The following is a 15,754-nucleotide window of genomic DNA, read 5'->3' as shown; positions in this document are numbered from 1 at the left end:
GGAGAGGAGGATGAGAGACAAAGTGCCTGGAGTTCCAAAGCTGGGGAGGGGCCGTTTTGGAAGCAGAAGACTTAGAGGGTAATTATCGGGGCTGAGAAGACTTGGGAATGCGGACAGATGGGACCTCAGGTAGGGGCTATGGCCTGTGCTTCCTCTGCCAATGCCCCTTCTCCTCCTCCAGGTCACTAGTGAGGCAAGCAGGGGGATGGCCCAGTTGGTCACCAACATTCTGTTCTCACAGGTACATTTCTGCCCCTGTCCCATCTGTTCAGATTTGCTTCCTGTTACACACCAGCCCCACTGCTCTCAGGCCCCCAGGCGCACTAGCCCATGACTGGATGGATATCTGATTTCAGGCTGATGCTGAGAGACCAGCGGGCAATGACTTGCCCAAGGTCACATGTCTAGTGAGGGCAGAACCTGTAATGACCTCATGATAATACCTACTCAAGGCTCAAGCTACCCCTCTGGTGACTCAGCTTTTAACTTCCCTGAGCCCTCTGGAGGTTTTAGAAATAAAGCTGCTCATCCCCTTCAACCTCTCCTCTCAACACTGCACCCAGCCCCCATCACATGGAATGTGCCCACTGGACATCCCTCCCAAGTAGACTACTTGTCTCTCAAACCCCACTGGCCAATGGCATTTTGCAAAGCCCCTGGCTGCCATGGCAGCCACACCACTAGCGTTTGGCTGTCTCCCCAGGCCTCCCAGATGCCCTGCCATACCTTTCCAGGTTGCTGTCTCAGATTGGCTGCGTGGCCCAGCAGCCTCCTCATTGGAGGGCTCATCCATCTCTGGCTTTTCAACCCTTGACCTTGCCCTGATGAGTTTCACCTCTGCTCCCACTTAGGCATTCCAACTTTGACCACTCACTAACTATCCCAGATTTCTCCCCTAGCTGTGGCTCATTTTCTCTGCCCCTCCTGGCCAGTGCCCCTGTTCTAACACATCCTACATGGACGCTGGACTCCCACCGGAGGTCTCCGGCCCTTCTCTTCCCCAAGGCCAGTCATCTCAGACACTCTCACTGAAGAGACCTCAATTCTCTCCCCATCTTGTCCTTCCTCTGACTCACCCAGAAAAAAAGCCTTCAGTGCTTTTATCCTGTCCATGGCTACCACATGTGCACAAAACACCCCACATAACCAAGCACACTGGTCAGTCATTACAGGTTGTGGTTTTCGACATCATCTGGGCCTCTAACACTACCTGGAAACCCGTAACCTCTCCTCTCAACTTCTTTGCACATTCCCCAAGGCAGCTATTTCACTGTCCACCTTGAAACCTCTATTTGATTCCCAGCCCCTCCTTGGCTCTCTCAGCAGGTGCCCATGCCTCCTACTCCCCAGAGGAAAGTGAGGCCTTGGGAGCTTGCTCCACTCTGCTCAGAGGAACACCTCTGCCCTCCTGCTGGGGCGAGCACACCTTATCACACCCTGTCCAAAGCCACCTTGTCCACCTGGCCCCTGATCCATCTCTCTGGCAGCCTTCTCTCTTCAATGCTCTTTTTCATCTCGTAAGTACTCAGCTCTCCCTACCCTTGGATATAGAAAAACCCACTAGTGCTGGATCCCCTTCAAGCCACTCTCTTGCTGTGTGAAGCAAATGTCTCTCCCCTCATCACCGTCAAGCTTCCTTTTTCTTTTTTAAACTATAGCAGTGATATTTAAAAAAAAAAATTTTCAAATTCCTTGCAACAATGATTTGGAGCCTTGTCTGTTTCTGTTTCTGAGTCCTCTATACCAGTCACCCTTCAATCCATGATGATCTGGTTTGGGCCTTTCAGGTACCATGAAAAATGTTCCCACCAGCTACACCAGTGGTCTCTCAACCACAAGATTCAGTGGCCGGTCTTCAGTTCTTATCCTACTCGAGCATCTCACAGCATTTGATATGCTTGGTTCTCATATTTTTTTTTTTAATATTTTATTTATTGATTTTTAGAGAGAGAGAGAGAGAGAGAAAGGGGAGGAGCAGGAAGCATCAACTCCCATATGTGCTTTGACCAGGCAAGTGCAGGGTTTTGAACCGGCAACCTCAGTGTTCGAGGTCGATGCTTTATCCACTGCGCCACCACAGGTCAGGCCGGTTCTCATATTCTTGAGACTCTCTCCTCCTTGATTTATGATTGAGCTTCTCAGGGTTCTACCCCTGTCCCCTTATCTCCCCACCACACCCACTGCCAGGATGATCTAACTCTACCTCCTTACAGTCTCTAAGTCAACAACCCCCTAAACACACACTTGGCCCAGAGCCCTGCCCTTTTCCAACAGTTTCCTGGGCATCTCCAGTTGGATTCTGTATAGATAAGTCAAAGGTCTTGAACTGGGCCATTCCCCTTTCCTCAGACCTGCCCCCCTCTTGCCCTAGCACCTGCCCTGCCTCAAGCATAAACTCCTAGTCATTCAGCACCTCAATCCTGAGGCTACCACCAACTTTTGAACTCTCTGCCTTCTTAGCTTATTGTCCTGAAGGATAAATTATGAATCTGTCACTTTCTGACCGAGGATTTTCAGATGGCAAGTCATGCTTTCTTCCATCTCTCTCCATCTTGACTTCAACCTGTACCTCCCAACATTCTCTGAGGTCCTACCCAGACACACACACACCGTCCCTGAGGGTCTCCTCTCCTAAGTGTCTCACATTCTTCAGACTTACACCCCCTGCCCGGAATGCTTTCCTCTGCTCTTCAGCCTAACAAACCACCAGGTCGCTGCCAACCCCACCTCTTATTTGAAGCCTTCATTAATGTATGCCCATTTCAGATTGGTTGTTCATGCTCTGTACTGCGCAGAGCCTGCTTCGCTCCTCGAATGGGGCATTCTCCACACTGTTGTCACTTATCTGTTCCATTTATTCTCCCCCATTCAGTGGGCTCCTTCAGGGCAGGAGTGCTGACAGAGCACGCACTCGGGAAACCTCCATTCCTCCCCTCTTGTTATCTCTGTCTCCAACTCTAGCAGAGGTCCAGGCACCCCAGAAGTCCTTTGTCAGTGTGACAGAACATGCTTAGGCCTCCCAGGCCCGGCCTCCCGCTTTCTGCTCACCTGAACTCAGAGCTGGACTCCGATGAGAGGGTCCTGTCCAGCGCTTCTTGGAGCCGATGCCTCAGTAGCCCCTCCTGCTCAGGGGTTTTTCTTCGAGCTGCAGCCAGCCACAGCCGAGGGCCTTCCTCGTCACTGGAGTCCCTAGAGAAGCCACCCATTTCAGTGGCCCACAGAGGTCCTGGGGGAGGGGTGGCTGCTCCCACTCCCCACACACATGCCAGCCACCCCATCTTGCTGGAGACTCACAGCTCCAGGTCTAGTTCTCCCTGATAGGAGAGCGGAGATGCACACACGGAGCAGGTGTTGTCCAGGAGGCGGAAGCAGGTGGGGCAGAAGAGACCTGGAGAGGGCCAGAAGGGAAGGCCACCTTGAGCTGACCCACCCACAGTGCTCCCTGGCTCTCTCCCGCTTGTCAAGCGGTACACACTAGGAAATGGCTGCAATGCCACTTTGCATATAAATCCTGCTCACATATGGGAGAATTAAGGCAAACATAAAGAAAATGAGCTACCCAAGGGTTCTGTGTAAATGAGAATAACATGCTCAGTAATGAGAGGAGGGATACAAAAGGTGAGATATAGAAGTCCCTAAGTGAAAGATCACAGCTGACTGTCATATGCAAATATAGTGAGTCCCAGCAGGGAGAGGCACACTGCCCAGGAATCTTACCTCGGCAGGCCGGGGTACTGCAGGACACTAAGTTCTCTGTGCCCCCCTTGTCCTGGGGCTGTCCACAGCCTAGGCAGTATACCTGGTGCTGCCGAAAGCGGTTGATAAATGGAGCCAGACAGAAGCACCTGGGGAGAAGGGTCCAGACCCTAAGCAGGCCAGCCCACAGCCTAACCATCCATCTCTCCAGCACGACCCACTAAACCAAGTGTAGGCCTTTCTACAGTCTCACTTCTTTTCCTCTCTGACTGTAGCAACAACCTCTATTTCCTGTCCTCCTCCCTTCATTCCCCACCTCTAAGAATGCTCATGCCTGATTCTCTCAGTGCAAGAGTGGCATGGAGTGGCATCCTCTTCAACCAAACCTCTGGATGCTTAAGAAGGACAGTGATTCACCTGACCTGTGGTGGCACAGTGGATAAAGTGTCAACCTGAAATGCTGAGGTCGCTGGTTTGCAACCCTGGGCTTTGCCCTGTCAGGGTATATATGGGAGTTGATGCTTCCTACTCCTCCCCCGCCCCTTTTCTGTCTCTCACCCTCTCTCTCTCCTCTCTCTAAAATGAATAAATAAAATCTTTAAAAAAAAAAAGGACAGTGATTCATTCTGACTTCTGGCTCTTTTCTATGTCCCCTCTTGCTACACTTTTTAAGAAAGAACAGTGGGCTCACCTTCTGGCCAGCACTAGGAGGGCACTCGTATGGCCTTGGTCAGCTGCCCGCCGCCTCACTGCTCGGTTGAGGGCAGCCACCGGGTTGGTTCGGCGGCACAAAAGTACGTTGTAGAGATAGGAGATCCTCTCCTGGTGGAGGGCAGATCAGCGATGGGGTCCTCTTTATCCTGTTTCATCTGCCTGGAATGCCCTCTACACTCATTTCCACTCTATCTTTGCCTTCTGTCCAACTCCTCTGACCCCTCTAGGCTTGGCTCAAGTGCCCCTTCCTCTGAAAAGCCTCCCGCATTCCCCCAGGCCGTTACCCATGCCCTCCTCTATGTTTCCTTAGCACTTTACTCATTCCTTAATAAAAACACTTGTTTACTTGAATGTCTTATTAAGAGCCTGTCTGGCCTGCCTTGGAGACTGTGAGCTCCAGGCTGTGTCTGGTTCACCTTGGCATCCTCGAGGCCAACACAGAGACGGGCATACTGTAGATACTCACTCAGTAAGTGATTCGTAAACGAATGAGCAAATGGTAAATTTCCACTCACACCTCAACACCCCAGCATGGCCCTTTTCCCCACAATTTTAACAAAACTTTGGAGGCAAGCTCTGTCTCAGGAAGCCCTGCCCCAAGAGGTCCTATTTCCCTCAGCCCCATCTGCATCTAGAGATCTTCAGTCTAGGTAGTTTGCTTTGGGGTTCAGCCAGAGGAGAGAAGGCTGGGCTGCTGAAGGACTCAAAGCTCCCCTGAACAAAGACAGAAAGCCATAAGCTTAGCCCCCTTGGGGGGTCAGGGACTGACTTTGCGGCCCTCACCTGCTCCCGGGATGGATAGTAGGAAGCACAGATGACCCGCCGCAGTCGGCTGATGTAGCTTCCAAACAAGGTGATGAAGAAGCATAGGCCATACATGATGCCTAGGAGCACAGCAGACACAGCAGCTGCTGCTGGTGGGCGCAGGTGCCAGCCACATACACCCCTCATGCTCTGAGTATTTCCCCAGCACCCTCAGGGGTGTGGTTCTTACCAATGAGCACATAACCAGTGGTATTGGGCTCCGAGGGATGCAAGATACAGCGCTGGGACAAGATCGTGATGTTGCCTTGCTGTAGGACGTCAAATGCTGATACCAGGTCACGATAAATCTTCCCAGCATAGCCTTTGCCTTCCACAGTTATGGATACTAACACAGGACCTGATACAAAAATACTGTGTGACATGCACTGTGGCAGCTGCCCACTCCACCATACAGCTAAAAGCCATGCCTTCTGGAGGGTGGAGAGTGGAGCAGTGCAGGTCTTAGGGACGGCCCAATACCTTCAGCCAGTGGCCTTTGATACACCTGGAACTGGCTCCATGATGCAGAGCTGGCTGGTACTGTGCCTGATTTGCCTATCCAGGCCACCAGATCTGAGATGACCTTAACGGCTAGTGAATCCATGCCCCACCTCCACAACTGCCCAGAAGCATTTGATTTAAAGCATTTGCTAAGCAGGCATGGACTAAGTGCTTTATTGATTGCTTGGGGTGTTTTTTACTTTTTCTGTTGGTCCTCTGGTACACAGGATTAGATTCATTGTATTCTGTGGTTTTCAACACAATCAATGGTCTGCCAGGCAGTCAACACCCATATTCTCATTTACTCCTTAGAGTGACCCTGAGAAGTTGCTGCCATTATTATCCTATTGTTCAGATGAGGAAACTAAAGCTCTGGGATATTAAATAACTTGCTCTAGGTGACCTGAGTATAGGGCTTACTGGGCAGGGAATAGAGTTGGAAGAGGGGCAAAATTAGAGGCTAGTGAGTAACAGTGACAGCAGGGGATCATTCAGGCAAACCCCCAGGATTGGGAAGGTGGAGATGATGCAAGGGCGGGCCAAGGGGGCTGCGGTGGGGCAGGGAGGTTCAAGCGCTCACTGCGGGCCACGATCTGCCCCTGTAGCTGGTGTCGGGCCAGGTCCAGCACCCAGAAGACGGAATAGTCCAGGAAGACCAGGAGCAACACAAGGAGGAGGTGCCGAATAAGGTGGAAGATTTTCAGGATGTAAAAGATCCGCTCCCACCGAGTCAGGGAGATGGAGCCTGGGTGGGGGAAGATTGGTCAGGAAGATGCTCTGTCATTCAGCAGACCCCAGACCTGGAGGGATCTCTCTCCTGGGGAGGCCTCCTGCTTTTGATCAGGCTGGGGCCTGTGTGCTCATCTGGCAGGTGTGGTAGCTGTGAGGACCCCTGGACAAGATGGGAAGCACTATTCAAGGGCAGGGGCTCCGTTACTAGAGGTGGAAGCTTAGCACCTGCACCTGGGCCTGGTGGCCTATTTCCAGTCTCCAGGAACCCTCCCTTCTGGGGCATTCCTGCTCTCCATACCTGACCCGCTGCCTCACAAACAGCTCCCCTCAAGCTGCATCTCCCCCGTATTACCACATGCATACTTCCTGCCCACCCCGAAGCTTTTCTAACTTCACTTTCCTTGCCCCATGTCTACTCCCCACCTTTCCTTCCCTCTGTCCTGACACCCAGGTGCTCCCAGAAGCATCTTCTGCCTCTTCTCTGTCTATGAGAAGCAGGGTGGTGCAGGGCCCTGCTTTCCCTTTCCACAGTGAGGGCTCCACAAGGGCAGAGCAGTGTCTCAGACCCCCCAGCCTGAAACTGCCTTAAGTTCTGTGTTGTCCCTCCCTACTCTGGTTCTGTCCTGAGCCCAGCCTGTGCAAAGGGTTTAAGGTCAAGACAGTGGGGTTGGCCCTGGCCGGTAGGCTCAGCGGTAGAGTATCGGACTGGCGTGTGGGGGACCCGGGTTCGATTCCAGGCCAGGGCACATAGGAGAGGCGCCCATTTGCTTTTCCACCCCCCCTCTCCTCTCTGTCTCTCTCTTCCCCTCCCGCAGCCAAGGCTCCATTGGAGCAAAGATGGCCTGGGCGCTGTGGATGGCTCCTTGGCCTCTGCCCCAGACGCTAGAGTGGCTCTGGTCGCAGCAGAGCGACGACCCGGAGGGGCAGAGCATCGCCCCTGGTGGGCGTGCCGGGTGTATCCCGGTAGGGCTGTCTCTCCCCGTTTCCAGCTTTAGAAAAAAAAAAAAAAGACAGTGGGGTTGGGGGAAGCCTTGACCTCCCTCAGGCTCCTTGTCTCCTGGCCCTCAAGGCCCTCACCCGGCCGGATGTAGTGTTTGGCTTCACGGGCACTAAGTGGCAGCACCGTGGGCAGTCCTGCCATGGAGCGAACAGCCTCCATGCGCAGGAATCGGCTGGTGATATAGACGTTGTCATAACTGTCCCGGTTCAGGTAACAGTACCGGTAAAATAGGGCTCTGGGGGAACAAAAGTGAGGCTCCTCAGTATCCCTGACCAGACCCCACAGGGCACCAGCCTCCGCATCCGACCACCCAGGACCTCCAGCCTTCAGGTTGCCATGGGGATGAGCTGGGCCCAGCAGCCCCCGCCGCCCGCCCCAGCCCCTCACTGGAGGTAGAGAAGCACGAGCAGCAGAGGCGTGATGTAGCCCATCAGAGCCAGGGCCTCTCGGATGCGGTACAGCTTCATGCTGACAGCTTCACAGAGGTCCAGAGTGACCTGCGACAGGCTCCGAGAGGCATTGAGATCCACAGAGAAGTAGTGGGTGGCTGTCACGTTGAACTCAAACTCTTGACGCACCCGGTTAATCAAATTCTGCACAGCTGGGGTCAGCAGTTCATGGGAGATGTGAGCAAGGACAGTTAGCAGGAGACAGAGCCTCAACTGGGGTGGGGATTGGAACAGCCCAGGGGTGACAATACAGACCAACCAGGAACCCCCAGTGTTCGGACTTACAGTGGACTGAGGAAGGGACAAAGCCTCCCCAAGCTGTGCCTTCGCACTGTATGCTCAGCACCAGTGTTCTGTCTCCATAATGTCGTGTCCAAGGGCAAGAGGCCCTGGTTCTCCTCCTACTCTACAGTCCAGCTTTGGTGAGGCACCTCCCCTTTGCTGGGTCTCCACTTCCTAATCTGTATAGCACAGACATTGGCCTAGATGATCTAGTGAGGACCTTTCCTGCTCTTGCATTTTCACCCATGGCCTGGGAGCACTTCCAGGCTGGCAGTGGCCATACCAGGATGAGAGAGGAAGAATGCTCAGGAGCACTGCACGTGGGGCTCAGAAGGGTCACTCACGGATGCCTATGGTCTTGCGCAAGAAAGGTTGGATGTACTTGGGGATGATGCAGAACACCTGGACCACTGAGAGCCAGAGACTAAGTGTCAGGAGGGCAGAGAGTTGCGGCCTGCCTCTCCTACCTCCAGGGACCTTGTTTTCACAAGGCCCTCTCAACCTTTGCTTTTCCTACTGGCCTCAAAACTTTTGGCTCAAAACTTTTTTGTCTCCTCCCTATTACCCCACCTTGGGGTAATAGGTTCCTCACTATCTTCCCCCCCCCACATGCTGGGCCAGCATCTTTATTGGCCCCATATTCATCACCCCAGTGGTCCCCTAGACCTGCCCTCCCAACTGACCCCATCATTTGCTGTCCCCCCAATCCTGCCAGCAAGCCCCTGGCTCTCTCACCACTGGCAAGTCCACAGAGCACCAGCTTGAAGGGCATGAGCACGTAACACAGGTGGTAGGCTTGTGGTATGACCTTCATGCAGCTGTCCTTGGCATCATCAAAGACCCGTGCACACTTCAAGTAAGGGTTGCCCAGCTCTGAGTTGCACACATCTCCAATATGCAGGAGCCAATACCATACATTGCGCAGGGCCCTGGCTGGGGACAGCTGTGGGGTTGGTACCCAGGGCCAGAGACCCGCAGCATTTTTTCAGGGGTTTGGGGAACACCAAGATAACACCCAGAGCTGGAGAGGCCTATGATTAGGGGCCTGGCTGCTCTGTATCCCTAGGAACTAGTCAGCACTCAGGAGGGGCCCAAAAGTCCTGGACAAAGGTGAGGGTGAGGAGACTGGGTGAAGTTTGGCCCCCTCCCTCCAAAACAGACACATTAATGTGCTGACTGACCTACATGCTTCACGCCATCCATGATTGACCGAAAGAACTTGCGGAGCCGGTCAGCCACCTCTTTGGCCTTCTGCGCAATGGCTTTAATCTTGTTCAGGGCACCTGAGCGGCATGGAGCAGGGGAACTGTGGAATCTTCTCTAGGGGCTGGTTCTTACCATTGTCCCAGGGGTAGGGAGTGGGGGGTCTGCCACTGGGAAGTGGGGAGCATGGATAATGGGGGTTTAATTAGGCAGTTTTTGGTTGGGGCCCAGTATGATCAGAGAGGAATAAAGCTGGTGGACCATAGAACACATAGGACAAGGGGACGTGGGTGACATGAGGGACCTTACTGACAAGGGGCTGCTTAGCTCGCTCCACCATTTCAGCAGTCTGGTTCAGAGCCAGCTCTGCCCCACAGGCCACGGCCTCACTGGCTTGAGTGAAGTTGTGCAGAGTGTTGGCACAAGGTCCTTGCAGCACCAACCCAAAGGCAGCCACCAACAGCAGTGTCCGTCCCTGCTCTGGGGGTGTGTGGGGGGAGTTCCTTCAGAACCAGGACCCCAGCCTTGCACATGGCAGCACATCCAAGTCCCTTACAGAAGCCTTCAGAGTATTTCCCTCCACCGCCCCACAGGTCCCCGCTGCCTTAGCCCCTGTCCCAGGACCTGCCCCTCTCAGTGGGTGCCCCGCTTACTGGAGAAGGCCTGGGGCAGCAGCAGGAAAACAGTGACTCGGACCTGGCGGGAAAATCCCATGCCCAGGCCGAGGAAGGCAGCCAGAGTCAGTGTGCCCACCAGGCAGCCCCAGGGGCTGTGCCCTTCCACCAGCAGCTCCAGGAGCCCATAGGCCGTGGCCAAGGACAAGCCCAGGCTGAAACCTCCCAGACTGCGCACCACCGCCCGCGCCATGCTCGGCTCCTCTGCTCCTGAGGGGCGCACAACATCCTTCAGGACTTTGGTCATGGCTGTTGAAACCAAATGTTTGTCTGTTTCCAGGAGACACCCACTAGGTTCTGTAGCTCTTACGGGGATCCTAGAATTTCTCACAGTATTCTAAGGTTCCAGGGGGCTTTATGTGTGCATATTGGAATTCCTTCCCCAGTTGGGGGATTAGGTAAATCTCTACAATCTTTATCCCCACATCTCAGAGAAGAGGGGGGATTGGAAGACACAGACTTCAAGCAAGTTGTGGGTGAGGCAGAGGAGACAGAAGCAAAACCTCATATTCCAGGACATCCGCGAGGAGACTTGTGGAGTGAGAGAGGTCCCTCAGAGCAGACACTATGGACACCGGACTTCACCAGAATGGAACCAAAGGGCAAAGGAGGAGACTACCCCACACCAGTGAGTTCGTTATCGGGGAATCTCCCTTCCAAGCAACCAATCCTCTCATCCAATCTCTCCTCAAGAACCCCCTTCTCCATACCCCTTTCATCCAGGGCCCCCTTTAGGCAAGCCCTTTCTTCTTCTTCACTCATGTCTGCCCCACTTCCTTAAGGATCCCTCAAGCTCCCGCCACCCTCACCCAGTACCCCCAGCGAACCCCTATCCCTAATGAACTACACCCTGGCCAGGAGAGCAAGATGTCGGCTCTGATAGGCTAAATTCCTTGGCCCTTCAGCAGTGCAGAGGTTCCTGAGGTGGGGACTGCCAGTGTCCTGTCACCAATTCCTGTGGCGCCGGCCAGGCGAGTTTCCTGTCACTGCTGTCCTGCTGGGAGCAGGCACTGGGGGACTCTTGGCCATAGGTGAGTGTGGAGCACAGGTAGGGGGAGGAGCAACTTTTTTTTTTTCTTATTCTTTTCTTTTTAGAATGAAAGGGGGAAAGCGAGAGAAAGAGAAACATCAATTTTTTTTCATTTATTTATACATTCATTGGTTGACTCTTGTATGTGCCCTGACCAGGGATTGCACCTGCAACCTTGGCATATTGGGATAATGCTCTGACCAACTGAGCTACCCAACTATTGTTTTTAAGAGAGAGGAAGGGGGAGAGGGGGTTCATCTTTTTATCTTTGGTTTGACCCTGTCACCTTAGGTCTCTTTCAGCTCCTGGTGAACCCTATGAAAATCTATGAAGATCAGAAGATGATAGCGTTGTACGGCTTGGTGGGTTAGTGCTGGGCTAAGGACAGGGATATCCAAGAGGCCTATGGAACATGGCCTAGTCTTGAGTCCCCAAGAAGAAGTCTGAGCTTGTTTCTTCTGTACCCAAATGTCCCTTGTGGTCTCAGTCTTGTCTTGGGCTTCCGGGAGAGATCCAGAGGGAAGAGGCACCCCATCTGTGAAAGACACAGTCCCTATTACCCACATGATGCAGTCCAAACCCCATAACCCTTCTTTTTTTGTGTGTGAGTGAGTGACCCCTTGCTCAAGCCAGTGACCTTGGGCTCAAGCTGGTGAGACTTGCTCAAACCAGATGAGCCTGCCCTCAAGCTGACGACCTCAGGGTTTTGAACCTGAGTCCTCTGCGTCCCATTCTGACGCTCTATCTACTGCGCCACCACCTGGTCAGGCCCCATGACCTTTTTTAATCCACATCTCTTTTCACATCTCTGGCCTTGTTTCCTGCTCCTCTTTTGATAGGTTCAATTCATTCACTCAGCACTAACTGCACTCTTGCTGAGAATTCAGCAGTGAACAAGACTGACAAGCACTCAGCTCTTTTGGAGTTTACATTCTAGTAGAGAGTGTTAGACATTAAATGAACAAGAAATAAGCAAGAACATTTCTGATAGTGACAAGTGGTATGAAAAAAAAAGTTAACCAGGGGAATATAATGGAAAGGGGCTAGGGAGCTATCCTAGCTTGAGTAGTCAGGGAAGGCTTCTCAAAGAAGGTGACATCTGAATATTAGGAGGTGTTGGGCTCTAAGAATCCAGCTTAAAGCAGTTTAACCATAGAGAAAGTTTATGATCTTATATAATAAATTTCAAGTGAGAGTGGAATTTGGAGTTTGGATAATTCAACAGCTCAGTAAACCCACCAAGGAACCAGGTTTCTTTCACCTTTTTTTTCTCTGCCATCTTTGGCTTGTCGACCACTCCTCTTCAGGTCATGGAATGGCTGCAGCAACTCCAGGCATCACATCTTCTTATAACAAGGTCAGAATATCAGAGCATCCCTTCCTGTTTTCTCTTTTAAAAACAAGGAAAACTTTCCTGTAATCCCGCAGCCAGACAGCTTGCCCTCACGTCTCATTAGTCAGCACTGCCACACATGCCCTTTCCTAAGCCTGTCCCCGGCCAGGAGCATGAAACTGGCACCACCACCAGTTTGTTGAATGAACTGATCTCTATGGGATACCTACAGGACACTAGTTTTTCTCTAACCACTGTATTCAAACCTGTTCTGTCACTGATGACCTTTCATGTAGACCTTTAGCTTTCTGGTTATTTTCATTTAGAAGATTTAGTCCTGCTTCTGTAATTATGACTATTTTTAGGTTTAAAAGATCCAATCCAGTCTATATCAAAATTTCAATATCATGTTTCTTTGTACTCAATCCTCCTCCCTCCTTCCCGCTTCGCCCCCCAGCATAGGCCTGACCCCTGTGGGGTCCCTGTCCTGGAGAAGGGGTACAGCCACTCCTTTACTTTGTCTCCACTTCCTTTCCCTCTGGTTCTTCCTTTCCCTCTGGTTTTCTGGGATCTGAAGAATTAGAGGAAAAGGGACAAAAGTCTGAAGTCACCAATACTGTTATAATCCCTGTGTGTGGCAGACACTCACACCCTGGCTGTCTCAGGGGCCCATTTATGTATGGTCTCTTTGGAGGCTCTGTGTGGACTTCTAAGAGACTAGGTTTCTGCTCGGGCCAGCTCTATTTGGCTGGCTTCCAATGACGCTCCCTACAGCTCCTGCAGACATCCCACAGCCTCTTAGTTTTTGAATCCCTCCCCCAGGCAGGTGCCTTGTTGGATGGGGAACCTTGCAGATGACTTCAGACCTGCTACCCTCCAGAATGGCCGCTTGTCACAGAGGAAATGCACAGTTTTAGTCCTGCCTGCCAAACTGGGAAAGGAGGGCACCTTGCACTGCCCTCTCCCCTGCCATGATGAGAGCACGTGCCCACTCCATGAACTGTCCTTGGGCTTTGTGCTCTGGTAGCAGCCCAGGTTCGGCAGCTCAGTAGGAGTCTAGCCCAAGACAGATGACAGGTTCCCCTTCTTGAAACACCAGTTTCTAAAGGGTACTCTTGGAGTCTCTCACTCAACATGGGGAAGTGAATGCCCATCCTCCTCACAGGCTTGCCTCCTATGTCTGCCTCCTCCAACTGCTTCTCTCCACTTCCAGAAAATTCAGATTTCTGGTCTTGTCTTTACATTGACTGGTTAGGGTGAGAGACTAGCTTTGCTTCTCTGGGACTTAAGAGAGGAGGCTGGTCTGACCTGTGGTGGCGCAGTGGATAAAGCGTCAACCTGGAAATGCTGAGGTCGCCGGTTCGAAACCCTGGGCTTGCCTGGTCAAGGCACATATGGGAGTTGATGCTTCCAGCTCCTCCCTCCCTTCTCTCTCTCTGTCTCTCTCTCCTCTCTCTCTCTCTCTCCTCTCTAAAATGAATAAATAAAATAAAATTTAAATGTGAATTTCTTTAAAAAAAAAAAAAAGAGAGGAGGCTGGCATGCCTCACTGGTGGTGGCGCAGTGGATAGAGCATTAACCTGGGACACTGAGGTCTCAGGTTCAAAACCCTGAGGTTGCCAGCTTGAGCTCAGGCTTATCAGCTTGAGCGCAGGGTCGCCGGGCTTGGACATGGGATCATAGACATGACCCCAAGGTCAATGACTTAAGATCAAAGATCACTGGCTTGAAGCCCAAGGTCTCTGGCTTGAGCAAGGAGTCACTGGCTCAGCTGGGCTCCCCACAACCCCCCACCCCAGTCAAGGCACATATGAGCAACAACCAATGAACAACTAAGATGTCACAACTACAAGTTGTTTTTTTTTAAATTTTTTTTAATTCATTTTAGAGAGGAGAGGGAGAGAGAGAGAGAGAGAGAGAGAGAGAGAGAGAGAGAGAGAAGGGGGGAGGAGCTGGAAGCATCAACTCCCATATGTGCCTTGACCAGGCAAGCCCAGGGTTTCGAACCGGCGACCTCAGCATTTCCAGGTCGACGCTTTATCCACTGTGCCACCACAGGTCAGACACAACTACAAGTTAATGCTTCTCATTTCTCTCCCTTCCTGTCTCTCTCTCTCTCTCTCTCTCTCCTGCCAAATAAAATAAAATCATTATTAAAAAAAAAGAGTGGGGGTCTCAACAGCTCCATGGGGCTCTTTATTTTTTCTTTCTTTCTTTCTTTCTTTCTTTCTTTCTTTCTTTCTTTCTTTCTTTCTTTCTTTCTTTCTTTCTCTCTCTCTCTTTCTTTCTTTCTTTTTCTTCCTTTCTTCCTTTCTTCCTGTCTTCCTCCCACCCTCCCTCCCTCCCTCTCTCCCTGCTTTCTTTCTTTCTTTCTTTCTTTCTTTCTTTCTTTCTTTCTTTCTTTCTTTCTTTCTTTTGTGACAGAAACAAAGTCAGAGAGAGAGACAGATAGGGACAGACAGACTGGAAGGGAGAGAAATGAGAAGCATCAATTCTTTGTTGAAGCACCTTAGTTGTTCATTGACTGCTTTCTCATATGTGCCTTGACCCAGGTGAGGGTGGTGGCTACAGCAGAGCAAGTGACCCCTTGCTCAAGCCAGCGGCCATGGGGTCATGTCTGTGATCTCACGCTCAAGCCAGTGACCCCGTGCTCATGCTGGTGAGCCTCTGTTCAAGCTAGATGAGCCCACGCTCAATCCAACGACCTCAGGGTTTTGAACCTGGGTCCTCTGTGTCCTAGTCCAATGTTGTATCCGCTGTGCCACAGTCTGGTCAGGCTATTTCTTTAATTTTTTTTTATAAATAAATTTTTATTAATTTTAATGGGGTGACATCAATAAGTCAGGGTACATATATTCAAAGAAAACATGTCCAGGTTATCTTGTCATTCAATTCTGTTGCATACCCATCACCCAAAGTCAGATTGTCCTCCATCACCTTCTACTAGTTTTCCTTGTGCCCCTCCCCCTCCCCCTTCCCCTCTCCCTCCTCCCCCTTCCCAACCACCACGCTCTTGTCCATGTCTCCTAGTCTCGTTTTATGTCCCACCAATGTATGGATCATGCAGTTCTTGTTTTTTTCTGATTTATTTATTTCACTCCGAACAATGTTATCAAGATCCCATCATTTTGTTGTAAATGATCCAATGTCATCATTTCTTATGGCTGAGTAGTATTCCATAGTTTATATGTGCCACATCTTCTTTATCCAGTCTTTTATATATATATATATATATATATATATATATATATATATATATATATTTTTTTTTTTTTTTTTTTTTTTTACAGTGATTAAAGCCTTTAAGCAAATTCTTGGCCAATACAACAAGAATCC

At 51.3% G+C, this 15,754-nt stretch overlaps 1 protein-coding gene across 1 annotated transcript; it reads right to left on the bottom strand.

Annotated features, from left to right (window-relative positions):
* Window positions 1-82: 82 nt before the first annotated feature.
* DCST2 (DC-STAMP domain containing 2) lies at window positions 83-10,302 on the bottom strand. Its single transcript, XM_066254514.1, is given in 15 exon segments — window positions 83-185; window positions 3,049-3,189; window positions 3,295-3,388; window positions 3,718-3,845; window positions 4,388-4,518; window positions 5,194-5,294; window positions 5,405-5,572; window positions 6,296-6,460; window positions 7,525-7,682; window positions 7,835-8,048; window positions 8,523-8,588; window positions 8,914-9,111; window positions 9,360-9,461; window positions 9,691-9,861; window positions 10,035-10,302. Coding segments are annotated over 15 exon segments (2,208 nt in total).
* Between the last annotated feature and the right edge of the window lie 5,452 nt (window positions 10,303-15,754).

Source organism: Saccopteryx bilineata, chromosome 2, assembly GCF_036850765.1.
Source record: "Saccopteryx bilineata isolate mSacBil1 chromosome 2, mSacBil1_pri_phased_curated, whole genome shotgun sequence".
NCBI classification, from domain to species: Eukaryota; Metazoa; Chordata; class Mammalia; order Chiroptera; family Emballonuridae; genus Saccopteryx; species Saccopteryx bilineata.
Note: the sequence above shows the minus strand (reverse complement) of the source record. Positions and strands in the feature narration are given on the sequence as shown.